This window comes from Mobula birostris, chromosome 7, assembly GCF_030028105.1.
Source record: "Mobula birostris isolate sMobBir1 chromosome 7, sMobBir1.hap1, whole genome shotgun sequence".
In the NCBI taxonomy this organism is placed as follows: domain Eukaryota; kingdom Metazoa; phylum Chordata; class Chondrichthyes; order Myliobatiformes; family Myliobatidae; genus Mobula; species Mobula birostris.
Window position 1 is genome coordinate 6,508,076 of NC_092376.1, and position 26,849 is coordinate 6,534,924.

A 26,849-nucleotide genomic window follows, 5' to 3' on the forward strand; every position below is an offset into this window, starting at 1 on the left:
GATAGGATAAATGCAGGCAGTCTTTGGCCCTGCAGGTTGGGTGAGACTAGATCTAGAGGTCATAGATTGAGAGTGAAAGGTGAAATACTGAGGGGAACTTCTTCACTCAGGGGGTGGTGAGAGTGTGGAACAAGCTTTCAGCAGAAGTGGGTTTGATTGCAACATTTAAGAGACGTTTGGATAGATACGTGGATGGGAGGGGTATGGAGGGCTATGATCCAAGTGCAGGTCAGCGGGATGAGGCAGAAGACCAGGCTGGCACAGACTAGGTGGACTAAAAGACCTGTTTCTGTGCTATAGTGATCAATGATTTTAGTTGCAGTCACACAACATGGAAGCATGCCACTGACCCACAAAGTTCATATCACTATCATACATCCATTCAACTAAATCGTAAACTGATCTCATTTTCTTTCCCCATCACAGAGCACTGCACACAGAAAAAAGGCTTTTCAGCCCATCTAGTCCATGTCAAAAACTATTAATCAGCTTAGGACCTTTAACCTGCACCTGGACTATAGATCTCCATATCAAGTTACGGTATTGCTTGCACTGTTGTAACTATATGTTATAATTATGTGGTTTTTGTCAGTTTTTTTAGTCTTTGGTTTGTCTTGTGTTTCTGTGATATCATTCTGGAGGAACAAATTGTATCATTTCTTAATGCATGCATTACTAAATGACAATAAAAGAGGACTGTGTGTCCTTATAATCTAATCTAATCTAAACTCCATTATAAATCAGGGCCTGCCTCCCTCCTCTCCCAAGCCTGGCCATATCCCCCAGTGTACTGGTGATGACTTTGTTGCGTGCGAACTCCGAGAACTGATGTCAAAATCTCTCCCTACGTGGGAACACAATCCGTGTCGAGGTCACGAAGCTGACCCCCGCACTCCCCTTCATCCGGCGCCTGCTAACCCGAAGCACTGCCAGGATTAAACCGGATTCATCGCTCCACCTACAGTCTGAGATAAGATTACTGACGGCCCGTACGCGTGTTAAAACAGGGTTGCCGAAACCCTGCTTTAGAAAGCAGCGCTTCAAGAGAGAGAGACAGACAAAAATAAATCTATTGCATCACTTTCTACACAGAGACGTCGTTGTCTGTGCTTAAGAACCCAACGAAGATGTAACTGTAAATAACAGGAATTCTGCAGATGCTGGAAATTCAAGCAACACACATCAAAGTTGCTGGTGAACGCAGCAGGCCAGGCAGCATCTCTAGGAAGAGGTGCAGTCGACGTTTCAGGCCAAGACCCTTCGTCAGGACTAACTGAAGGAAGAGTGAGTAAGGGATTTGAAAGTTTCAATAATGTTAGGTCGTCCGTGGTATTCAACAACAGCAGAGGAACCTATGCGGGAGTGTTTCTAAGGAGGAACAACGCTTGCATTGGTACAGTTCCACTCCCTCGGAAGTCCTTTTAAGTGTAGGTGTCACAAATGGGTGTTCCTTGGTTGTAGTGGATAACCGTGACTTCCACTGTGCCCTCTCCAGTCCTTCGCTGTCTACAAAGCGTTGCAGTACCGCCTTCCCGACCATTGGATCGCACTGTGAAATATCATCTGCCCATTCCGCCGGAGCTGACTTCACACGCCAGGACAGGCGTGTTATTATTTCACCCGGGTATGAGGCCCGTCGGCTGACCTCACCTGGTTTAGCCCACCTGTCGAAGCGGTGTACCCGCTGACGCAAGCAGACGGCTACTTGGAGCCGCAGGTGAGAGTTGAGTGTCTGGTGAGGACCAAAGGTGAGCGAGCTGTCCTGGAATGGGCACGACAAGCCCCGTCACCAGAAGCGCAACCCCTCCCTGGACACCCCAGTAGTAATTATAATAATAATAACAATACATAATAATAATTATAGTTATATTTATAATGATGTTATTGATATTATTATAAATAATAATACATAATAAATAATATTATTGTTTATATAACACTTTTTATACGGATGATGTAGTTCAATGTGTTTTATAATGGGATAAAATACAAACACGATTTTTTTTTAATTAACAAGGTCAAATCAATGGGTTTGAGTTCCTGTTTAAAATCGTCAACTGAGTCTGCATCTCTTGTAGTTTTAGGTATCGAGTTCCAAGTTCAGGAGCGGAGTTCCAAAAAGCCGATCTGCCAATGATCCTTTGAGGGAGATTGTTTAAATTTAAGATACCGGCGGCAGAAGACCTGAGAGCTCAAGCCGGATTATAGAACGAAAACGGTTCTGTGGTCCCAGACTACTGAGAGCTTTAAAAACAAGTAAGAGCACTTTAAAATCAATTCTGAAAGTTACAGGCAGCCAATTCGGAGCAGCTAGCACGGGAGTGATAATGCTCTCAGTCTGGCTTTACTTTAGTTAAAAGCCCAGTGGCGTATAGTGGAAAGTGTTAGGAAAAAAATCTGCATAGGAGCCGGAACCGAGTGGGGAAATTGCTCTCGGATTGGCAGCTGGCAGAGAGTCTGATTATGTTGGTGTAATTGGGTGGATGTTGAGAATTGTAACTGTTAGTCAATATTTCCGCATTTCATACTTTAATCTTTTATTCACCAGCGGAGTTTTAGAACGTAGAATTGAATAGACCAACTGTGTTGTGCTGACCTTGATACCAATACTTACTGCCTGTTATGCCGCTGGCGTTCAGGTCCGCTATCTCTGGCGGTGTTTCGTGCTTCCTCCACCATATCTGTAGCTTCTCGGCCTTTTGGCTAAGATCAAGTGTAGTATCTGTTCTTATCAGACCAGAAGGCGGAGGAGAAGAGCTCGCGCTGACGCAGGGGTGGATCCTAATGCTGATTGGCCTCCAATCTAACACCCCATACCAGCGACGACAGCAGTGAGGGAGAAGATGGCAGCAGCGAGCAGTGCATCGGCTCGAGGCCAGGGTATCAAGAACACTGTCAGGCTGACAGTGCGAGACCGGAACGGGGGCACCGGCTTCACCCGAGAGACCTTCATCCGGAAGGTCTTGATGGAATGTTGCGGATTTACGCCCGACGACATCTACTGCGTCCAGGACTTCGCAGGTTTCTTCGATGTCACTTTCCGGCAGGCTGCGGGGTGGCAGAAGCTGTACCAGCAGCTTCAGCTGAAGGGGACAGAGGCGCCGCTGTCGCTGCTGAAAGCACAGGTCCTTTTTGCAACGGCTACGCAACAGGAACGGACAATCACGGTGCACATGTTCACCCGCACGTGCCAGTGGAGACGTCCTTACATTCCTCGCTCGGTATGTGGAGAGCGTAGGAACACCAGCGGACGTGAAGGACGGGCTGGGAATCTGGACCAGCAAACGGCAGGTGAAGGTGAAGCTGAGGTTGGATTCCAACGGCGGCATCATCCACCCCCCCCTCCGTCTTCGCCATCGGAGGGAACCGAGGGTACATGGTGTACGCGGGACAACCCAGGGTGTGCCGACAAGGCAGGGCACATCGCAGCCCAGTGCAGGGTGGTGATGTGCAAGAACTGTAAAACCGAAGGCCACCTGACCAAAGACTGCACGCAGGCCAAGTCCTGCAACCTCTGCGGACAGGCTGGCCACCTGTACAGAGCCTGCCCGAAGTGTGGGGGCACCTACGCACAGGCGACCAGGGGAGGTGCTGGCCCTGAAAGGGCCCAGGCAGTTGCGGACGTACCCGCCAGCGCTGCAGACGAGGCACCCGACAGGACGGATGACGAGACCAGGGAAGAAGGTGCAAGCACCCCAAGACCCTCCAGGACCAGCCAAACGACGAGCAGGAGTCCATGGAGGAGGGGAGAGCTGAGGTGGAAACCGAATGGAAGGTTGCGAAACGCAAAAAGACCCAAAAGGCGGCGGCCAAGCGACAGAAGGCGGAGCAACACAAGGGCAGGGAACCACACAGCCTCAGGTACCCTGTCCTCTTCAGAGGAGGAAGGAGTTGGGGGAGGCCAGCAGCCCGGGCGGAAGAAGCGGCTGGCAGAACAGGTGGAGAGGAGGAGAGTGAGGGGAGAAAGTCTGCTGGCCACCCCCCAAGTACAGGAGGCGGAGAGCAGCAGACACACAGAGCTCCGGGAATCCGGGAGCAGAGCCACAGCTGGCACCCAGCAGCCGGAAGGGGAAGCAGCCCAGGAAGTCAACAACCCCCCGGGCCCAGAACCAGAACGGCCACACCCGGGGGAGTACTACCAGCAGTACCTGAGCCCGCAGCAGGTGGAAAACTTCACAAAGGCGGTGGGAATGAAGGCTCAGGATGGCAAGGGTGAGGACGGAGAGCAGCCAAAATAAAAGACTTACAACGATGGCAGACCTTAAATTGGCGTGCTTGAATGTGCGAAGTTTGAAGAGTACTGGGCGATGCGTTAGCACGCTCCAGTACCTGGACACTGTAAAGGCCGATGTGACCTTCCTCCAGGAGTGTGGACTACCACATCTCCGTAACTACCGGAGGTGGTCACGGTGGTGGAAAAAAGGTTTGTCTGTGTGGTCGGGGGGCAACGATTGTCGCGCTTCTGGCCTGGGGATTCTGCTGCGGGGAGGCAACTTCTCAATCACCCAAGTTAAAGAGGTGGTTGCGGGGCGCCTCCTGGTAGCAGACGTCAAATACCGGGGCACTCCGCTCCGGCTGATCAACATGTACGCCTCCCCCGTGCGGAGCGAGCGGCTGGCCGTCTTCGAGCAGCTCCCACAGCTGCTGGTGACGTCCCAGCCGGTCGTTCTGGCCGGAGACTTCAACTGCACCATTGATGCGGCTGGAGGACCCGGCAGTGCCGACGGCAGGTTGGACAGTACCTCTAGACTCCTGAGGGAAATGGTGAAGACAGCCAAGCTGCGCGACGCCTTTGGCACCCCCACAGGTGGAGCACAGCCGCAAGCCACCTGGACACGATCAGACGGCTCAGCCCGCTCCCGGATCGACTTCCTCTTCCTGTCTGAGTCCCTCACGGTCAGGTCCACCGACGTCACGCCGGTGTTCTTCTCTGACCACTGCCTTCTGAGAGCCACCTGTCACTTACGGGAGGACCAGAAGGCAGGCAGGGGGACTTGGAAGCTGAACGTAAAGCTGCTGACCCCAGAGAACATCGAGGAACTAGAGAGGGAGTACACAGGTTGGAGAACCTTGAAAGCCTTCTTTGATTCCCCGGTTCACTGGTGGGAAGCCACCAAGGAGAACATTAAGAGGTTCTTCATCCGCAAGGGTATCCAGAAGGCAAGGCAGGAGCAGAGGGAACTGCGTAAACTCCAGACAGAGTTGCAGCAACTTCTCCTTCTGCAGTCGAAGGGGGTGGATGTCAGGGAGGAATTGCGAGAGGTGAAGGGCCGGCAAGCCCAGCACCTCGCCGCTGAATCCTCCAAGATCATCTTCCGATCAAGGGTCCAAACCGTGGAGCAGGACGAGACGTGCTCACGTTTCTTCTTCCAAAAGGTGCACAGGGGGAGCTCTGTGATCCACAACCTTAAGGAAGAGGACGGCTCAGTCGCGTCCTCGCAGACCGACATACTGAGGATCTGCAAGTCCTTCTATGCCGGTCTGTACGACGAAAAGGCCACAGAATCCACAGCCTCCCGCAACTTCCTGTCGTCTATCACGCAGGTCTTAGATGACAGCAAGCGGGAGAGTCTGGATCAGCCACTGACCCTGGACGAGCTGACAGGCTCCATCCGTTCCTTTGGGTCGGGTAAGACTCCCGGAAGCGACGGCTTACCGGCTGAGTTGTACTCGGCTCTGTGGAACTGGATGGGCCCAGACCTGCTGGAAGTGTACAACGCTATGCTTCTGGCCGGCAGTATGTCTGAGTCCATGAGGAAGGGCATCATCACCCTCATCTACAAGCAGAAGGGGGAAAGGGAGGACATTAGAAATTGGAGACCCATCTCTCTCCTGAATGTGGACTACAAGATTCTGTCCAAGGCTATCGCCAACAGGGTCAAGTCTGCTCTGGGACAGGTGATCCACCCGGACCAAACCTGTGCTGTACCGGGCAGGAAGATCTCAGACAGCCTCGCGCTGCTGAGAGACACCATCGCCTACGTGCAGGACAGGGGGGTGGACGCCTGCCTGGTCAGCTTGGACCAGGAGAAAGCCTTCGATAGGATATCGCACACGTACATGGCGGACGTGCTCTCCAAAATGGGATTTGGGGAGGGAATCCGGAATTGGATTAGACTGCTCTACACAGACATCCGTAGTGCAGTGCAGGTCAACGGGTGGGAAACAGACAGCTTCCCCATCAGGTCTGGAGTCAGGCGGGGCTGTCCCCCATCCCCTGTCTTGTTTGTCTGCTGCATAGAACCCTTTGCGGAAGCCATCAGGAGGGATGAGGGCATAAGAGGGGTGACGCTGCCAGGCAGTGGAGGGACCCAAGTGAAAACTTCCCTGTACATGGACGACGTCACCGTCTTCTGCTCTGATCCGAGGTCAGTTCGCAGGCTGATTGGCACCTGCGAACAGTTTGAGCTAGCGTCGGGGGCCAGGGTCAACCGCACGAAGAGCGAAGCCATGCTCTTCGGCAACTGGCCCGAACGATCCAGCGTCCCCTTCACCATCAGGTCTGACCACGTGAAGGTGTTGGGGATCTGGTTCGGAGGGGCTGAGGCGTGCAACAAGAACTGGCAGGAGCGGACTGCCAAGGTGAAACAGAAACTGGGACTGTGGGGAGGGCGCTCCCTGTCGTTAACGGACAAGAACCTGGTCATCAGGTGTGAGGTGCTCTCAGGGCTGCTGTACTTGGCGCAGGTCTGGCCCGTCCCCCGCTCCTACAGCTCGGAAATCACCCGGGCTGTCTTCAGATTCGTCTGTGGATCCAAGATGGAGCGGGTGAGACGGACCGTCATGCACAAGTCCCTGGACAACGGGGGCAAGAACGTCCCCAATGTCGCCCTCACCCTGATGGCCAGCTTCGTATGTGGCTGCATCAGGTTGTGTGTAGAGCCCTGGTATGTGGGCACCAAGTACCACTATGTGCCCAGGTTCTACTTGTCGCCCTGGCTACGAAGGATGGGTCTGGCCCCACTCCCGCGCAACGCCCCAGTCAGCTGGTCGTTGCCGGCATACCTGTCCTACGTAGCAAAGTTCTTCCAGGAGAACGCGTTTGACCACAGGGCCATCAGGCAGTGGTCGGCACGAAGTGTCCTGCAGGCACTGCAGGAGAAGGACGTGATGGACACAGTGGGGTGGTTCCCTGAATTCATCTGGCAAAATGCCTCATCGCCAGATCTCACCAACAGGCACCAAGACCTCGCCTGGCTGGCGGTGAGAGGGGCCCTCCCAGTCAGAGCCCTCCTGTACGCCCGGAACGTCGTCTCCACACCCCACTGCCCACGGGAGGACTGCAGTGAGGAGGAGTCTGTGACCCACCTCTTTGCACACTGCCAGTTCGCAAAGAGGGTGTGGAGGAGGATGGACGGGCTAGTGTCACGTTTTATCCCCAGCAGCTGCGTAACAGAGGACTCTCTGATCTACGGGCTGTTCCCGGGGACGCACATGGAGGCCAACATCCGGTGCTGCTGGCAGATCATCAACTCGGTGAAAGACGCTCTTTGGTCGGCCCAAAACTTGATGATCTACCAGCACATGGAGATGTCCGTGGGAGAATGCTGCCGACTGGCACATTCTCGGCTGCAGGAGTACGTGCTGAGGGACGCACTGAAACTCGGTGCAGCCACCGCAAGGGCCCGGTGGGGAAGGACCACCGTATAGGTTTCTCCACCCGTGGGAGTGGGAGGGGTCGGTGGGCGGGGAATATACCCCTCAACAATGATATGCTGAGCTGAACTACTGGAGTGTCACGTGGGTGGCTATAAATACGGATATTTTACTGAGTATAATGGAAACGTATGTAAAGGATGAAAAGTTATTGAATGGTTTATTGTATATATTTATTTTTGAATAAAGTATATTTTGAAATTAAAAAAAAAATCTGTAGCTTCCTCTCGGTTTTCATTACTGTTAGTCATGCAAGTTCCGGGTGGACACGAGGGAATACAGTCACACTCAGATGCAGAATTGTCTGCTGGCATGGTGCGAAGACAATAACCTATCCCTCAACGTCAGCAAGACGAAGGAATTGGTTGTTGACTTCAGAAGGGGTAGCGGACCGCCCGACCCCATTTACATCGGTGGTGCGCAAGTGGATCAGGTCAAAAGCTTTAAGTTCCTCGGGGTCAATATCACAAATGACCTGACTTGGTCCAACCAAGCAAGAAGGCCCACCAGCGCCTTTACTTCCTGAGAAAACTAAAGAAATTTGGTCTGTCCCCTAAAACCCTCACTAATTTTTATAGATGCACCGTAGAAAGCATTCTTCTAGGGTGCATCACAACCTGGTATGGAAGTTGTCCTGTCCAAGACCGAAAGAAGCTGCAGAAGATCGTGAACGCGGCGCAGCACGTCACACAAACCAATCTTCCGTCCTTGGACTCACTTTACACCGCACGCTGTCGGAGCGGTGCTGCCAGGATAATCAAGGACATGACCCACCCAGTCAACACACTTTTCATCCCTCTTCCCTCCGGGAGAAGGCTCAGGAGCTTGAAGATTCGTACGGCCAGATTTGGGAACAGCTTCTTTCCAACTGTGATAAGACCGCTGAACGGATCCTGACCCGGAATCCCGACCTGCCTCTCGTTTTTTTTTTGCACTACAGATACAGAGGAGCAGATTGGGAGGCAGATTTTGGAAAGGTGCAAAAATAACAGGGTTGTTATCATGGGTGACTTTAACTTCCCTAATATTGATTGGCACCTGATTAGTTCCAAGGGTTTAGATGGGGCAGAGTTTGTTAAGTGTGTCCAGGATGGATTCCATAGATTAACCATAGAAACTACAGCACAGAAACTGGACTCTTGGCCCTTCTTGGCTGTGCCAAAACATTTTCTGCCCAATCCCACTGTATGTGGACAGGGCGACTAGGGGGAATGCCATACTAGATCTAGTACTAGGTAATGAACCAGGTCAGGTCACAGATCTCTCAGTGGGTGAGCATCTGGGGGACAGTGACCACCGCTCCCTGGCCTTTAGCATTATCATGGAAAAGGATAGAATCAGAGAGGACAGGAAAATTTTTAATTGGGGAAGGGCAAATTTTAAGGCCATAAGGCTAGAACTTGCGGGTGTGAATTGGGATGATGTTTTTGCAGGGAAATGTACTATGGACATGTGGTCGATGTTTAGAGATCTCTTGCAGGATGTTAGGGATAAATTTGTCCTGGTGAGGAAGATAAAGAATGGTAGGCTGAAGGAACCATGGGTGACAAGTGAGGTGGAAAATCTAGTCAGGTGGAAGAAGGCAGCATACATGAGGTTTAGGAAGCAGGGGTCAGATGGGTCTATTGAGGAATATAGGAAAGCAAGAAAAGAGCTTAAGAATGGGCTGAGAAGAGCAAGAAGGGGGCATGAGAAGGCCTTGGCGAGTAGGGTAAAGGAAAACCCCAAGGCATTCTTCAATTATGTGAAGAAAAAAAGGATGACAGGAGTGAAGGTAGGACCAATTAGAGATAAAGGTGTGAAGATGTGTCTGGAGGCTGTGGAAGTGAGCGAGGTCCTCAATGAATACTTCTCTTCGGTATTCACCAATGAGAGGGAACTTGATGATGGTGAGGACAATATGAGTGAAGTTGATGTTCTGAAGCATGTTGATATTAAGAGAGAGGAGGTGTTGGAGTTGTTAAAATACATTAGGACAGATAAGTCCCCAGGGCCTGACGGAATATTCCCCAGGCTGACCCACAAGGCAAGGGAAGAGATTGCTGAGCCTCTGGCTAGGATCTTTATGTCCTCGTTGTCCACAGGAATGTTACCAGAGGATTGGAGGGAGGCGAATGTTGTCCCCTTGTTCAAAAAAGATAGTAGGGATAGTCCGGGTAATTATAGACCAGTGAGCCTTACGTCTGTGGTGGAAAGCTGTTGGAAAAGATTCTTAGAGATAGGATCTCTGGGCATTTAGAGAATCATGGTCTGATCAGGAAGAGTCAGCATGGCTTTGTGAAGGGCAGATCGTGTCTAACAAGCCTGATAGAGTTCTTTGAGGAGGTAGCTAGGCATATAGATGAGGGTAGTGCAGTGGATGTGATCTATATGGATTTTAGTAAGGCATTTGACAAGGTTCCACACGGTAGGCTTATTCAGAAAGTCAGAAGGCATGGGATCCAGGGAAGTTTGGCCAGGTGGATTCAGAATTAGCTTGCCTGCAGAAGGCAGAGGGTGGTGGTGGAGGGAGTACATTCAGATTGGAGGATTGTGACTAGTGGTGTCCCACCAGGATCTGTTCTGGGACCTCTACTTTTTTTGATTTTTATTAACAGCCTGGATGTGGGGGTAGAAGGGTGGGTTGGCAAGTTTGCAGACGACACAAAGGTTGGTGGTGTTGTAGATAGTGTAGAGGATTGTCAAAAATTGCAGAGAAATGTTGGTAGGATGTAGAAGTGGGCTGAGAAGTGGCAGATGGGGTTCAACCCGGAGAAGTGTGAGGTGGTACACTTTGGAAGGACAAACTCCAAGGCAGAATACAAAATAAATGGCAGGATACTTGGTAGTGTGGAGGAGCAGAGGGATCTCAGAGTACATGTCCATAGATCCTTGAAAGTTGCCTCACAGGTGGATAGGGTAGTTAAGAAAGCTTATGGGGTGTTAGCTTTCATATGTTGAGGGATAGAGTTTAAGAGTCGCGATGTAATGACGTAGCCCTATGAAACTCTGGTTTGGCCACACTTGGAGTACTGTGTCCAGTTCTGGTCGCCTCACTATAGGAAGGAGGTGGAAGCATTGGAAAGGGTACAGAGGAGATTTACCAGGATGCTGCCTGGTTTAGAGAGTATGCATTATGATCAGAGACTAAGGGAGCTAGGGCTTTACTGTTTGGAGAGAAGGAGGATGAGAGGAGACATGATAGAGGTGTACAAGATAATAAGAGGAATAGATAGAGTGGATAGCCAGTGCCTCTTCCCCAGGGCACCACTGCTCAATACAAGAGGACATGGCTTTAAGGTAAGGGGTGGGAAGTTCAAGGGGGATATTAGAGGAAGGTTTTTTACTCAGAGAGTGGTTGGTGCGTGGAATGCACTGCCTGAGTCAGTGGTGGAGGCAGGATCACTAGTGAAGTTTAAGAGACTACTAGACAGGAATATGGAGGAATTTAAGGTGGGGGCTTATATGGGAGGCAGGGTTTGAGGGTCGGCACAACATTGTGGGCCGAAGGGCCTGTACTGTGCTGTACTATTCTATGTTCTATGTTCTGCCTTACTTCCCATTTTTCTGTTTTCTATTTATGATTTATAATTTAAATTTTTAATATTTACTAATTTAAACTATTTTTAGTATTTTTAATATTTAATATTTGTAATCCAGGGAGTGTGAAATGCAGAATCAAATATCGTTGTGATGATTGTACGTTCTAGTACCAATTGTTTGGCAACAATAAAGTATAAAGTAAAGAAAGATTCTTCATCGCTGTTTCGGTAACAATTCTGTTTAACGGGTCAGGGTTGTTAGCCGCTGAGCTGAACCCCCGAACCTGGAGGACCGGTGGACCACTCTACCCTTTGACCTGTTTGGCATGGGCGACCCTACCAAGAGCCAAAGCATAAAGCCCTGACTCTGGGTCATTGAGGCACGCAAGCCTCCAAACCCTAGGACAAGAACCATAGAAACCATAGAAACTACAGCACAGAAACAGGCCCTTTGGCCCTTCTTGGCTGTGCCAAACCATTTTCTGCCTAGTCCCACTGACCTGCACACGGACCATATCCCTCCATACACCTCCAATCCATGTATCTGTCCAATTTATTCTTAAATGTTAAAAAAGAATCCGCATTTACCACCTCGTCTGCAGTTCATTCCATACTCCCACCACTCTCTGTGTGAAGAAGCCCCCACTAATGTTCCCTTTAAACTTTTCCCCCCTCACCCTTAACCCATGTCCTCTGGTTTTTTTCTCTCCTTGCCTCAGTGGAAAAAGCCTGCTTGCATTCATTCTATCTATACCCATCATAATTTTATATACCTCTATCAAATCTCCCCTCATTCTTCTACGCTCCAGGGAATAAAGTCCTAACCTATTCAACCTTTCTCTGTAACTGAGTTTCTCAAGTCCCGGCAACATCCTTGTAAACCTTCTCTGCACTCTTTCAACCTTATTTATATCCTTCCTATAATTTGGTGACCAAAACTGAACACAATACTCCAGATTCGACCTCACCAATGCCTTATACAACCTCATCATAACATTCCAGCTCTTATACTCAATATTTTGATTAATAAAGGCCAATGTACCAAAAGCTCTCTTTACGACCCTATCTACCTGTGACGCCACCTTTAGGGAATTTTGTATCTGTATTCCCAGATCCCTCTGTTCCACAGCACTCCTCAGTGCCTTACCATTAACCCTGTTTGTTCTATGTTGGTTTGTCCTTCCAAAGTGCAATACCTCACACTTGTCTGTATTAAACTCCATCTGCCATTTTTTAGCCCATTTTTCCAGCTGGTCCAAGTCCCTCTGCAGGCTCTGAAAACCTTCCTCACTGTCTACTACACCTCCAATCTTTGTATCATCAACAAACTTGCTGATCCAATTTACCACATTATCATCCAGATCATTGATATAGATGACAAATAACAATGGACTCAGCACTGATCCCTGTGGCACACCACTAGTCACAGGCCTCCACTCAGAGAAGCAATTCTCTACCACCACTCTCTGGCTTCTTCCATCGAGCCAATGTCTAATCCAATTTACCACCTCTCCATGTATACCTAGCAACTGAACTTTCCTAACTAACCTCCCATGCGGGACCTTGTCAAAGGCCTTACTGAAGTCCATGTAGACAATATCCACTGCCTTCCCTTCATCCACTTTCCTGGTAACCTCCTCGAAAAACTCCAACAGATTGGTCAAACATGACCTACCACGCACAAAGCCATGTTGACTCTCCCTAATAAGCCCCTGTCTATCCAAATGCTTGTAGATTCTGTCTCTTAGTACTCCCTCCAATAACTTACCTACTACTGACGTTAAACTCACCAGCCTATAATTTCCCGGATTACTTTTCGATCCTTTCTTAAACAATGGAACAACATGAGCCACTCTCCAATCCTCCGGCACCTCACCCGTAGACAGCGACATTTTAAATATTTCTGCCAGGGCCCCTGCAATTTCAACACTAGTCTCCTTCAAGGTCCGAGGGAACACTCTGTCAGGTCCCGGGGATTTATCCACTTTAATTTTCCTCAAGACAGCAAGCACCTCCTCCTTTTCAATCTGTACAGTTTCCATGATCTCACTACTTGATTCCCTCAATTCCATAGATTTCATGCCAGCTTCCTTAGTAAATACAGACACAAAAAACCTATTTAAGATCTCCCCCATTTCCTTTGGTTCCGCACAAAGCCAACCACTCTGATCTTCAAGAGGACCAATTTTATCCCTTACAATCCTTTTGCTCTTAATTTACTTGTAAAAGCTCTTTGGATTATCCTTCACTTTGACTGCCAAGGCAACCTCATGTCTTCTTTTAGCCCTCCTGATTTCTTTCTTAAGTATGAGGTTGTATGATGAGGTTGTATAAGTGGAATGTTATGATGAGGTTGTATAAGGCATTGGTGAGGCCGAATCTGGAGTATTGTGTTCAGTTTTGGTCACCAAATTATAGGAAGGATATAAATAAGGTTGAAAGAGTGCAGAGAAGGTTTACAAGGATGTTGCCGGGACTTGAGAAACTCAGTTACAGAGAAAGGTTGAATAGGTTAGGACTTTATTCCCTGGAGCGTAGAAGAATGAGGGGAGATTTGATAGAGGTATATAAAATTATGATGGGTATAGATAGAATGAATGCAAGCAGGCTTTTTCCACTGAGGCAAGGGGAGAAAAAAACCAGAGGACATGGGTTAAGGGTGAGGGGGGAAAAGTTTAAAGAGAACATTGGGGGGGGCTTCTTCACACAGAGAGTGGTGGGAGTGTGGAACGAGCTGCCAGACGAGGTGGTAAATGCGGGTTCTTTTTTAACATTTAAGAATAAATTGGACAGATACATGGATGGGAGGTGTATGGAGGGATATGGTCCGTGTGCAGGTCAGTGGGACTAGGCAGAAAATGGTCCGGCACAGCCAAGAAGGGCCAAAGGGCCTGTTTCTGTGCTGTAGTTTCTATGGTTCTATGGTTCTAAGAAGCTGTTTCTAAAACGTCTGTGTGCCTTCAGGCTCTTGTACATCCTCCCTGATGGTAGCAATGAGAAGAGGGCATGTCCTGGGTGATGGGGGTCCTTAATGATGGATGCAGCCTTTTTGAGGCAGCGCTCCTTGCAGATGTCCTGGATGCTGGGGAGGCCAGTGCTCATGATGGAGTTGGCTGATTTACAACTTTCTTTAGCTTTTTCTGATCCTGTGCAGTGGCCCCTCCATACCAGACAGTGATGCAACCAGTAAGAATGTGCCCCATAGTACATCTGTAGAAATTTGCTAGTCTTTGATGGTGCAATAAATCTCCACAAAATTCTAATGTAATAAGGCTGCTGGCATGCCTCATATGTAATTGCATCCATATGTTGGGCCCAGAATAGATCCATGGAGATGTTGACACCAAGGAACTTGAAACTGCTCATCCTTCCCACTGTTGATCCCTCTCTGAGGACTGGTGTGTGTTCCCTCAGCTGAAGTCCACAATCAATTCCTTGGTCTTACAGATTACATTGGACAAAGTTTTTTTTTTAACGTGTTGCTTCTTCGGACATTTATTGTGCGTAAGATAAACTACTTGAAGCTGAACACAAATATAATTTCAGACTACTTGTATCTCGTAGGAATTTGGAGAAATAAGAAATTAACTTTTATTGAATATCGTGTTTAATTCCATAATAGCGCTGATGCTTTGCAATCATTCAACTAAGCTAAAAGATTTTCGTTGTTGATTTTCATTTGTACTCAGTGCCTGAGGCTTCTTGCTTAAGTGACCAACAATAATCAGCCAGCACTGATGGATTCCAGTTGCCCTGATACTGTTTCTCCATGACTGCAATGTCCTGGTGAAACCTTTCACCGTGCTCATCACTGACTGTGCCAAGATTTGCAGGGAAGGAGTCTAAATGGGAATGTAGAAAATGAATCTTTAGTGACATGTTGCACTTCATGGTTTTGTATGCCCGAAGCATGTTGTCGACCAGCTGCATATAGTTTGGTGCTCTGTAGTTGCCAAGAAAATTTTCAACATCCGTGAATACCTTCCATGCGATTTTCTCAGTCCCACTAGAAGTTCTTTGAATTGCCTATCATTGATGACCTGTTTGATTTGTAGATCAATAAAAATGCCTTCCTTAATCTTGGCATCAATTATTCTGACTTGAATTATGAATTAAAATAACAAATATTGGCTATTTTTTTTAAAAAATGGTGCATGATTGGGACATTTCAAGGTGATTTTCATGATCAGCAGCCCAAAATCAATAAGGTACACCCAAAAGTATTCAGGAAGCAAAATCTTTGTTGTTCAGTGATATGAGGCATTGAGAAGACCATAAGACATAGGAGCAGAATTAGGCCATTCAGCCCATCGAGTCTGCTCTGCCATTCTATCATGGCTGATCCTGGATCCCACTCAACCCATACACCTGCCTTCCCACCATATCCTTTGAGGCCCTGATTGATCTGGAGACAACAAAAGGCTAGATGGAATCCAAAGAAGGGATGGTGATTTGGAAAAATTAAACTCACCCTCTGTTAATTCTCAATTCCAGATTCTCCTTGGCAACCATGAACCACAGTAACAGGAGCCATGTTGAGTTCATCCTGCAAGGAGTCCCCAATGGTGATGGGTACGAGTTGATTATCTTCAGCGTCTTTCTGTTGGTTTACATTGTTATCCTGATTGCCAACCTCACAATCATATATCTGGTCAAGTCAGAGTCCAAGATGCATAGCCTCATGTACTATCTGTTCTGCCTCCTGGCTGCCATCGACATTGTTCTCAGCAACGTGACCATCCCCAAGCTCCTGGCCATGTACTTCTCCCAGTCCAAGGTCATCTCCCTGGAGGCCTGCGCCACCCAGATGTTCTTCGTCTACTGCACAGCGCTGAGTGAGTCCACTCTGCTGGTGGCCATGGCATACGACCGCTACGTGGCCATCTGTCACCCCTTCCGCTACCACAAGCTGACGCTGAGTCGGATTCTCCTGGCGGTGGGGTTGGTCATCATTCTCCGCGCATCCTGCTTCATAGCGGTCGCTGCCCTGCTGACTCAAGCCACATACTGCGGCTCCAACTACATCCGGAACTGCTACTGCAACTATGGCTCCCTGTCCGAGCTGGCCTGTCGCGGGGTGACGGCGAGCGACGCCATCACGTACCCCTTATCGTTCCTCATCACACTGCCTGACAGCTCACTCATCGGCTACTCCTACTTCAAGATCTTCCGGGAGGCGTCCAAGAGCGGCCAAGGCGAGGCATGCAACAAGGCCCTCCACACTTGCACTACTCACGCCTGCATCCTGATGCTCTTCTACACCAGCGCCCTCTTCGAGTTCGTCATGTACCTGGTACCGAGCCTGTTCACTGATGAGTCCCACTTCGTGGTGGCAGTCACTTTTGTCATCTTCCAGCCCATCTTCAACCCTATCATCTATGGGGTGAGGACTAAGGAGATCAGGAACACCTTCCTGAAGCTGATGGGCAGGAGGAGGGTGGCGGATGGACCCTGAGCAACGTGCACACACAAATCACTGGAAGAACTGAAGAAAGGCAGGGCCCCTGGAGGGAAACGGGCGGTCAACCCATCAGAATCAGGTTTAATATCATTGGCTTATATTGTGAAGTTTGCTGTTTTGTAGCAACAGTGCAATGCGATACATTAAAATAAAGAATAAATTACAATAAGAAGTATATATAACTTTTTAAAATTAAATAAGTATTGCAAAGAGAGATTAATAAAAAAGAAAACAGAAAAAAAATAGTGAGGTAGTGTTCGTGGGTTCAATGTCCATTCAGAAATCTGATGAGAGAGGGGAAAAAGCTGCTCCTGAAACATTGGGTGTGTGTCTTCAGGCTCCTGTACCTCCTCCCTGATGGTAGTGATGAGAAGAGAGCATGTCCTGGGTGATGGGGGTCCTTAATGATGTATTACCTTTTTGAGGCTTCACCCTTTGAAGGTGTCCTTGATGTTAGGGAGTTTACAACTTTCTGCAGCTTTTTCCAATCCTGTGCGGTGGCCCCTCCATACCAGTCAGTTAGAGTGCTCTCCGCAGTATAGCTGCAGAAATTTGTGGAAGTATTTCATGACACATCCTTCAAGACTGTCCTGATGGACCATGAAGCACTCTCGATGTAGGGAAAAGCTCCACCTAATTTCAAGTCATTTCTCTTTTCCGTGTGTACATTCCCCAATTTCCCTTTAACCCCAAACACAAGAGATTCTGCAGATGCTTGAAATCCAGCATAACACTCACAAAATAGTGGAGGAACTCAGCATGTCAGGCAGCATCTATGGAGAGGAATGAACAGTCAATGTTTTGGGTTGAGATCCCTCGTCAGTACAGATGAAGGTTTCTGACAAAGAATCTCGGGTCGAAATGTCGACTGTTTATTCCTCTCCACAGATGTTGCCTGACCTGAGTTCCTTCAACATTTTCTGTGTGCTTACCTCAACCTTGTATTTTCCATTATCACCATGAGCTCATCTTAGAGTCAGAGAGAGAAACAGCCCAATTTCAAACTTCAAAATAAATTTATTGTCAAAGTATATCACCAAATACAACGCCAAGATTCATTTTCTTTCAGTGATTCACGTTTGAACAATAAATACAATGGAACTGATGAAAATCTACACACAAAGACTGACAAACAACTGTTTTACAAAAGACAAACTGTGCAAATAGGAATAATAATAATAAATTAATATGTGTTGTAGAGTCCCTGAAAGTGAGTCCATTGGTTGTGAATCAGTTCAGAGTTGGGAAGAGTGAAGTTATCACCTCTGACTCAAGAGCCTGATGGTTGAGGGGTAAGAACTGATCCTGAACATGGTTTGGGTTCTAAATCTCCTGTACCTCCTTCCTGATGACAGCAGCAAGAAGAGAGCATGGTCTGGGTGATGGGGGACCTTGACGATGGATGCTCCTTTCTTTGCAGCTGCAGTCCTTGTGAAAGCGGTCAATGTGGGGAGGGCTTAGCCTGTCTGGGCTGATCTCCATGTTTTCCATTCTTGGATATTGGTCCTCCCATTCCAGGACATGACACAACCAGTCAGAGTACTCCGCACAGTGCACCTATGGAAATGTGCTAATGTTTAAAGTTCAAAGTAAATTTATTATCAAAGTACATATGTGTCACCATATATTATTTCTTCAGCGGTTCGATCGGGGTACGACTGCGCAAGCGCATGGACGTCAGCCAGTGAGAAGAATTTAAAAGGAGACAGCTATATAGAGCGGGCGCAGTGTAGAGGGAGACAGAGTAGGAAGGCTTTGGCTCAGTGGGGCTTTGGCGATAACAGGTCGAGGCCAGTTAGGTTATCCGTGCAGAATACAGATAGGAAGAATGTGTGTGAGGCCAGTGTTCTGCGCTCGGTGGCAGATGGGGGAAGTCCGGGAGACTCTCAGCCTCCCGGACAGCCACATCTGCGCCAGGTGCATCGAGCTGCAGCTCCTTAGGGACCGGGTTAGGGAACTGGAGATGCAGCTCGATGAGCTTCGTCTGGTCAGGGAGAGTGAGGAGGTGATAGAGAGGAGCTATAGGCACGTAATGACTCCGGGGTCAGGGTAACTGTCAGGAGAGGGAAGGGCAGGAGTCAGAGGCTAGAGAGCACCCCTGTGGCTGTACCCCTTGACTATATGAGTACTGTTGGGGGGTGGGGGGACAGCCTAGCTGGAGGAAGCAACAGTGGCCGCACCTCTGGCCCTGTGGCTCAGAAGGGTAGGGAAAGGCAGAGAATGGCAACAGTGATAGGGGACTCTATAGTTGGGGGGGGGGGGGTCTGACAGGCGATTCTGTGGATGCAGGAAAGAAACACAGATGGTAGTTTGCCTCCCAGTTGCCAGGGTCTGGGACGCTTCTGATCACGTCCAAGATATTCTGAAGTGGGAAGGAGAACAGCCAGAGGTCGTGGTACATATTGGTACCAATGACATAGGCAGGAAAAGGGAGGAGGTCCTGAAAACAAACTACAGGATGTTAGGAAGGAAGTTGAGAAGCAGGACCACAAAGGTAGTAATCTCGGGATTACTGCCTGTGCCACATGACAATGAGTATAGAAATAGAGTGAGATGGAGGATAAATGCATAGCTGAGGGATTGGAGCAGGGGGCAGGGATTCAGATTTCTGGATCATTGGGACCTATTTTAGGGCAGGAGTGACCTGTACAAAAAGGACGGGTTGCACTTGAATCCCAGGGGGGCCAATATCCTGGCAGGGAGGTTTGCCAAGGCTATTGGGGAGAGTTGAAACTAGAATTGCTGGGGTTGGGAACCGAATTGAGGAGACGGAGGATGAGGCGGTTGGCTCATAAATAGAGAAAGCTTGAAGACAGTGCGAGAGGGAGGATAGGCAGGTGATAGAGAAGGGACACGCTCAGAGCGATGGTGTGAGATGTGTCTATTTTAATGCAAGAAGTATTATGAACAAAGCAGATGAGTTTAGAGCGTTGATCAGTACTTGGAGCTATGATATTGTGGCCATTACAGAGACTTGGATGGTTCAGGGGCAGGACTGGTTACTTTGAGTGCCAGGCTTTAGATGTTTCAGAAAGGACAGGGAGGGAGGCAAAAGAGGTGGGGGCGTGGCACTGTTGATCAGAGATAGTGTCACGGCTGCAGAAAAGGAGGAAGACATGGAGGGATTGTCTACGGAGTCTCTGTGGGTGGAAGTTAGGAACAGGAAGGGGTCAATAACTCTACTGGGTGTTTCTTATAGACCACCCAATAGTAACAGGGACATTGAGGAGCAGACAGGGAGACAGAGTCTGCAAAGGTGTAATAACAGGGTTATCGTGGTAGGAGGTTTTAATTTCAAAAATATCAATTGGTATGTCCTTAGAGCAAGGGGTTTATATGGGGTGGAGTTTGATAGGTGTGTTCAAGAAGGATTCTTGACACAATATGTAGATAAGCCTACAAGAGAAGAGGCTGTACTTGATCTGGTCTTGGGAAATGAACCTGGTCAGGTGTCAGAGCTCTCAGTGGGAGAGCATTTTGGAGACAGTGATAACAATTCTATCTCCTTTACCATAGCATTGGAGAGGGATAGGAACAGACAAGTTAGAAAGTGTCTAATTGGAGAAATGGGAAATATGAGGCTATCAGGCAGGAACTTGGAGGCATAAATTGGGAACAGATGTTCTCAGGGAAATGTATGGTAGAAATGTGGGAAATGTTCAGGGGATATTTGCATGGAGTTCTACATAGGTACGTTCCAATGAGACAGGGAAAGAATGGTAGAGTACAGGAACCATGGTGTAGAAAGACTGCTGTAAATCTAGTCAAGAAGAAAAGAAGAGCTTACGAAAGGGTTCAAGAAACTAGGTAATGATAGAGATCTAGAAGATTATAAGGCTAGTAGGAAGGAGCTTAAGAATGAAATTAGGAGAGACAGAAGGGGCCATGAGAAGGTCTTGGCGGACAGGATTAAGGAAAACCCCAAGGCGTTCTACAAGTATGTGAAGAGCAAGAGGATAAGACATGAGAGAATGGAACCAATCAAGTGTGACAGTGGAAAAGTGTGTATGGAACCAGAGGAGGTAGCAGAGGTACTTAATGAGTACTTTGCTTCTGTATTCACTACAGAAAAGGATCTTGGCAATTGTAGGGATGACTTACAGTGGACCAAAAAACTTGAACATGTAAATATTAAGAAGGAGGATGTGCTGGAGCTTTTGGAAAGCATTAAGTTTGGTAAGTCACCAGGACCAGAGGAGATGTGTCCCAGGCTACTGTGGAAGGCGAAGGAGGAGATTGCTGAGCATCTGGTGATGATCTTTGCGAGGTTCCAGAGGATTGGAGGGTTGTGGATGTTGTTCCATTATTCAAGAAAGGGAGTAGGGATAGCCCAGGTAATTATAGACCAGTGAGTCTTACTTTAATGATTGGTAAGTTGATGGAGAAGATCCGGAGAGGCAGGATTTATGAACATTAAGAGAGACATAATATGATTAGGAATAGTCAGCATGGCTTTGTGAAAGGCAGGTCCTGCCTTACGAGCCTGATTAAATTTTTTGAGGATGTGACTAAACACAGTGATGAAGGTAGAGCAGTAGACATAGTGTATATGGATTTCAGCAAGGCATCTGATTTGGTACCCTATGCAAGGCTTACTGAGAAAGCAAGGGGACATTGCTTTGTGGATCCAGAACTGGCTTGCCCACAGAAGGCAAAGAGTGGTTGTAGACTGGTCATATTCTGCATGGAGGTTGGTCACCAGTGGTGTGCCTCAGGGATCTGTTCTGGGACCCCTACTCTTCGTGATTTTTATAAATGACCTGGATGAGGAAGTCGAGGGATGGGTTAGTAAGTTTGCTGATGACACAAAGATTGGGGGTGTTGTGGATAGTGTGGAGGGCTGTCGGAGGTAACAGCGGGACATTGATAGGATGCAAAACTAGGCTGAGAAGTGGCAGATGGAGTTCAACCCAGATAAGTGTGAGATGGTTCATTTTGGTAGGTCAAATATGATGACAAAATATAGTATTAATTGTAAGACTCTTGGCAGTGTGTAGGATCAGAGGGATCTTGGGGTCCGAGTCCATAGGACACTCAAAGCTGCTGCGCAGGTTGACTCTGTGGTTAAGAAGGCATACGGTGTATTGGCCTTCATCAATTGTGGGATTGAGTTCAGGAGCCAAGAGGTAATGTTACAGCTATATAAGACCCTGGTCAGACCCCACTTGGAGTACTGGGCTCAGTTCTCGTTGCCTCACTACAGGAAGGATGTGGAAACCATAGAAAGGGTGCAGAGGAGATTTACAGGGATGTTGCCTGGATTGGGGAGCATGCCTTATGAGATTAGGTTGAGTGAACTCGGCCTTTTCTCCTTGGAACGACAGAGGATGAGAGGTGACCTGATAGAGGTGTATAAGATGATGAGAGGCATTGATCGTGTGGATAGTCAAAGACCTTTTCCCAGGGCTGAAATGGCTAGCATGAGAGGACACAGTTTTAAGGTGCTTGGAATCAGGTACAGAGGAGATGTCAGGGGTAAGTTTTTTACACAGAGAGTGGTGAGTATGTGGAATGGGCTGCCGGCGACGGTGGTGGAGGGTGGATACGATAGGGTCTTTTAAGAGACTCCTGGATAGGTACATGGAGCTTAGAAAAATAGAGGGCTATGGGTAACCTTAGGTAATTTCTGAGGTAAGGACATGTTCGGCACAGCTTTGTGGACTGAAGGGCCTGTATTGTGCTGTAGGTTTTCTATGTTTCTATATACAACCCCGATATTCATTTTCTTGCAGGCATGCACAGTGATCCAAGCAAAACTAGAATCAGTGCAAGACCAGATTCACCAGGACTGATGAACAGCCAGTGTGCAAAAGGCAACGGATTGTGCAAATACAAAAAGTGAAAATATAATAATAAATGGACAATGTTTCTCACCCTCTGCATGCCACCTTGGCTGAACAGAGGAGCACTTTTAGTCAACTGCGCTACTCCAAAGAGTCCTGTATGAGGTTATTCTTACCCTCAGCCATTAGGCGCTATAATGAGTCAACCTATAGCCAGGACAGTGATGTCCCCTCCTGTCAGACTGTTCATGGTAACTTGTTTTTTATTCTTTCTACTTCTCTTCTAATATTTATATCTGTGCACTTGTAATTTCCTTTGGGATCACTAAATTATCTATCTATCTATCTAAATAAATAAAAAATAAATGTCGAGAATATGAAATGAAGAGTCCTTGAAAGTGAGTCCATAGGCTGTGGGAGCAGTTCAGTGATGAGGCTAATGAAGTTGAGTGAAGTTATCCCCTTTGGTTCAAGTGCCTGGTAATTGAGGGGTAATAACTGTTCTTGAACCTGATGGTGTGAGTCCTGAGGCTCCTGTACCTTCTCCCTGTGGCAGCAACGAGAAGAGAGCATGGCCGGGGTTGTAGGGGTCCTTGATCATGGATGCTGCTTTCCTGTGACATTACTCCGCGTAGACATGCTCAATGGTGGGGAGGGTTTTAAAGTTTTCTTGAATGTTTTAGATGACATGCCGAACGTGCATAAACTTCCGAGAAAGTAAAGGCTCTGCCATCCCTTCTTTGTAATGGTAATTGAGGCCCTTCAGCCCACCGTTTGCCTGCTGAGCATCAAATGCCCGTCTATGCTAACACTACTTAGAGTCATAAAGATCCTCACTTCTCTTCTCAATTCCACCCAACCTGCTCAACCTTTTATCATCAGACTTGCTTAGAGAGGTTGGTTATGACTAAACTGAACTCCTGCCTCAACAAGGACCTGGACCCGTTGCAATTTGCCTATTGCCACAATAGGTCAAAGGCAGATGCAATCTCAATGGCTCTCCACATGGCTTTAGACCACCTAGACAACACAAACACCTACGTCAGGATGCTGTTCATCGACTACAGCTCAGCATTTAATACCATCATTCCCACAATCCTGATTGAGAAGTTGCAGAACCTGGGCCTCTGTACCTCCCCCTGCAATTGGATCCTCGACTTCCTAACCAGAAGACCACAGTCTGTGCGGATTGATGATAACATATCCTCCTCCTGACGATCAACACTGGTGCACCTCAGGGTTGTACAGGAGTGAGATATGCCAACTAGTGGAATGGTGCTGCAGTAACAACCTGGCACTCAACGTCAGTAAGACGAAAGAGCTGATTGTGAACTTCAGGAAGGATAAGATGAAAGAACACATACCAATCCTCATAGAGGGATCAGAAGTGGAGAGAGTGAGCAGCTTCAGGTTCCTCGGTGTCAAGATCTCTGAGGATCTAACCTGGTCCCAGCATATCGATGTAGTTATAAAGAAGGCAAGACAGTGGCTATACTTCATGAGGAGTTTGAAGAGATTTGGCATGTCAATAAATACACTCAAAAACTTCTACAGTTGTACCATGGAGAGCATTCTGACAGGCTGCATCACTGTCTGGTATGGAGGGGCTACTGCACAGGACCAAAAGAAGCTGCAGAAGGTTGTAAATCTAGTCAGCTCCATCTTGGGCACTAGACTACAAGGTACCCAGGACATCTTTAGGGAGCAGTGTCTCAGAAAGGCAGCGTCCATTATTAAGGGCCTCCAGCACCCAGGACATGCCCTTTTCTCACTGTTACCATCAGGTAGGAAATACAGAATCCTGAAGGCACACACTCAGCGATTCAGGAACAGCTTCTTCCCCTCTGCCATCCGATTCCTGAATGGACTTTGAAACTTTGGACACTACCTCACTTTTTTTAATATACAGTATTTCTGTTTTTCACATTTTTAAAAATCTATTTAATATACGTAATTGATTTACTTGTTTATGTATTATTATGTTTTATTTTTTTCTCTCTGTTAGATTATGTATTGCATTGTACTGCTGCTGCTAAGTTAACAAATTTCACGTCACATGCCAGTGATAATAAACCTGATTATGATTCTGATTCAGTACAAAATATATTCCAGTTAAACTTCCCTGAATGGTGTCATTTCTAAGAGCATTGAGCTGATCATTGACTTAGGGAGTCACACAGCACAGATGCAACCCTTAGGCTCAACCAGTTCATGCCGAACACAGTGCCCAATCAGTCCAAATTTCCTGCGTTTGGCCAATATACCTCCAAGGTTCAAAGTAAAATTTATTAATAAAATCAATGTTATTGTCAAGCTCCACCCTCAATGTACCTCTTCAAGTGCTTCTTAAACAATACCTCCAAAGAGGTATTGTACCTGCCTCAACCAGTTCCTCTACAGCTCATTCCATATCCTCTGTGAAAACGCTGACCCACAGGTCGTTTCTAAACCTTTCCCCTCTCTCCCTAAACCTACCAGTTTTGGACTCCGCTACCCTGGTAAGACTTCCATCGGCCTCCCTACCACTGAGCACTTCTACTCAGAGCATTGTCGCAGGAAAGCAGCATCCATCATCAAGGAGGCCCTCTACCCAGGGCATGCTCTCCTCTCACTGCTGCCATCAGGAGGAAGGTACAGGGGCCTCAGGACCCACATCACCAGATTCAGAAACAGTTATTACCCCTCAGCCATCAGGTGCTTGAACCAAAGGGGATAACTTCACTCATCTTCACTCGGTCACTGAACTGTAGACTCACATTCAAGGACTCTTCATCTGATGTTCTCAATATTTATTGTTTTTTTATTTATTATTGTTATTTTGAATTCTTTGTACTTACACACACATGGTGTCTTTCACACATTGGCTGTTTGTCTATCGTGTTAGGTGCAATCTTTCATTGATTCTCTTGTGTTCCTTGGATTTAGTGTGTATGCCTGCAAGAAGATAAATTTCAGGGTTGTATATGGTGACATATATGTAGTTAGGTTCCTTAAGGCTGTTAGAGCCGAGTGTGGTACTGGGGACAAGCTCCCACTACCTATTAAATGCACCCAATGGCTCCCAATCCAACTCCTGGCCTTCACGTGTGGCTTATCTACTAAGTCCGGCAGAGTTATTTCTACTGACAGGAGAAGGGGCAAAGGTGGGTTACTGGCAACTTGAAACCAGTCAGACTCATCAGCTGTGGTTGGCAGCTCATCTAGGATTACAAAAATTCTGATCTCAAACGTCTGCTGCCTTGCTGACCCCCTCATGGGGAAGGCTTTGGGAGTAAATCCCAAGGGAAAAGTCTGGAGCTGGAGTCCCTGAGGCAGTCCTACATTGAGTCCAACACTGACTGGCAACTCCTGTGATGCCAGTGCCGCCAAACTGTGTCGGCCTCTGCCACTCCTTTGGGTTCGTCAGATGCGTGGAGAGATGGAGTCTGCTACATGGGCAACAGCTTGCTCTCCATATCGTACTGCTCAGGCCAGCGTATCATGTAGACAGCTAGGACACAACACCCTGAGACCAACGGAGGCCCCTGTCTTATACTTTAACAGTAAATGTACTTCGAACTTTGAACCATATCTATGATTCTCATAGCCTTACACATTTCTATAAGGTCACCCCTCATTTTCCGATGTTCCAAGCAATAAAGGCCAACCTCTTCCTATAACTGAGGATCAGTTTGACTCCTAGTGTAGTCCATCGCGGGTGAAGCCCTGTGTTTTTCACTGTTCCATGTACAATGATAAATCAATCCAAACAAACTCAGCCGGATGAATATGGACAGTACATCAAACAAACTTCCCATAAAAATGACCGAGTGAGCTCAGGCTTTTCTCTTTGGAGCGAAGGAGGATGAGAGGGGACTTGACAGAGGTGTACAAGATGATAAGAGGCATGGATCCAGTGGACAAAATGTTAAGATGATTGGAGGAGAGTATAAGAGGGATATTAGAGGTAGTTTTTTTTTACACAGAGAGTGGTGGTGCTGCTAGTGGAGACAGACACAGGAGGGACATTTAAAAGGCTCTTACATAGGCACCTGGATAAAGGAAAGGGAGAGGGCTCTGTGGGACGGGAGGGTGAGGCTGATCTTGGCGTAGACTAAAAGATTGACCGCACATTTTGGGCTGAAGGGCCTATACTTTTCCGCAATTGGTGGCCATTTTATTAGTTACACCTGTACACCTGCTCGTTGATGCAAATATCTAATCAGCCAATTATGTGGCAGCAACTCAATGCATTAAAGCATGCAGACGTTGTCAAGAGGTTAGTTGTTGTTCAGTCTAAACGTCAGAATGGAGAAGAAAGGTGATCTCAGTGACTTTGACTGTGGAGTGAATAATTATTGGTGTCAGACGGCGTGGTCTCAGTCACCAACTGCTGATCTCCTGGGATTTTCATGTGTAACAGTCCCTAGAGTTTACAGAGAGTGGAGT

General features: G+C 47.6%; 1 protein-coding gene and 1 pseudogene across 7 annotated transcripts; both read left to right on the forward strand.

Annotated features, from left to right (window-relative positions):
- Positions 1 to 907: 907 nt before the first annotated feature.
- LOC140199984 (olfactory receptor 52E2-like) lies at positions 908 to 26,505 on the forward strand. Of its 7 annotated transcripts, XR_011886540.1 has the most exons (4): positions 1,307 to 1,717; positions 2,079 to 2,256; positions 15,672 to 16,717; positions 22,371 to 26,505. XR_011886540.1 is itself a non-coding variant. In XM_072262548.1 (3 exons), exon 3 carries the CDS (start codon positions 15,688 to 15,690, stop codon positions 16,630 to 16,632), a length of 945 nt encoding a protein of 314 aa, XP_072118649.1. In that variant the 5' UTR covers positions 908 to 1,284; positions 2,079 to 2,256; positions 15,672 to 15,687; the 3' UTR covers positions 16,633 to 18,775. The 7 variants fall into 7 exon arrangements, 6 of the variants coding, with proteins under 6 accessions (XP_072118649.1, XP_072118651.1, XP_072118650.1 ...); XM_072262548.1 differs by lacking the exons at positions 1,307 to 1,717; positions 22,371 to 26,505 and adding an exon at positions 908 to 1,284 and having other exon boundaries at positions 15,672 to 18,775; XM_072262550.1 differs by lacking the exons at positions 1,307 to 1,717; positions 22,371 to 26,505 and adding an exon at positions 908 to 1,284 and having other exon boundaries at positions 2,085 to 2,256; positions 15,672 to 18,775.
- Positions 2,684 to 2,815, forward strand: LOC140201049 (U2 spliceosomal RNA; annotated as a pseudogene).
- Positions 26,506 to 26,849: the final 344 nt, after the last annotated feature.

Excerpts from the sequence above, each read along its gene's own strand:
- LOC140199984 (XM_072262548.1), top strand. The coding sequence starts at position 15,688 with ATGAACCACAGTAACAGGAGCCATGTTGAGTTCATCCTGCAAGGAGTC.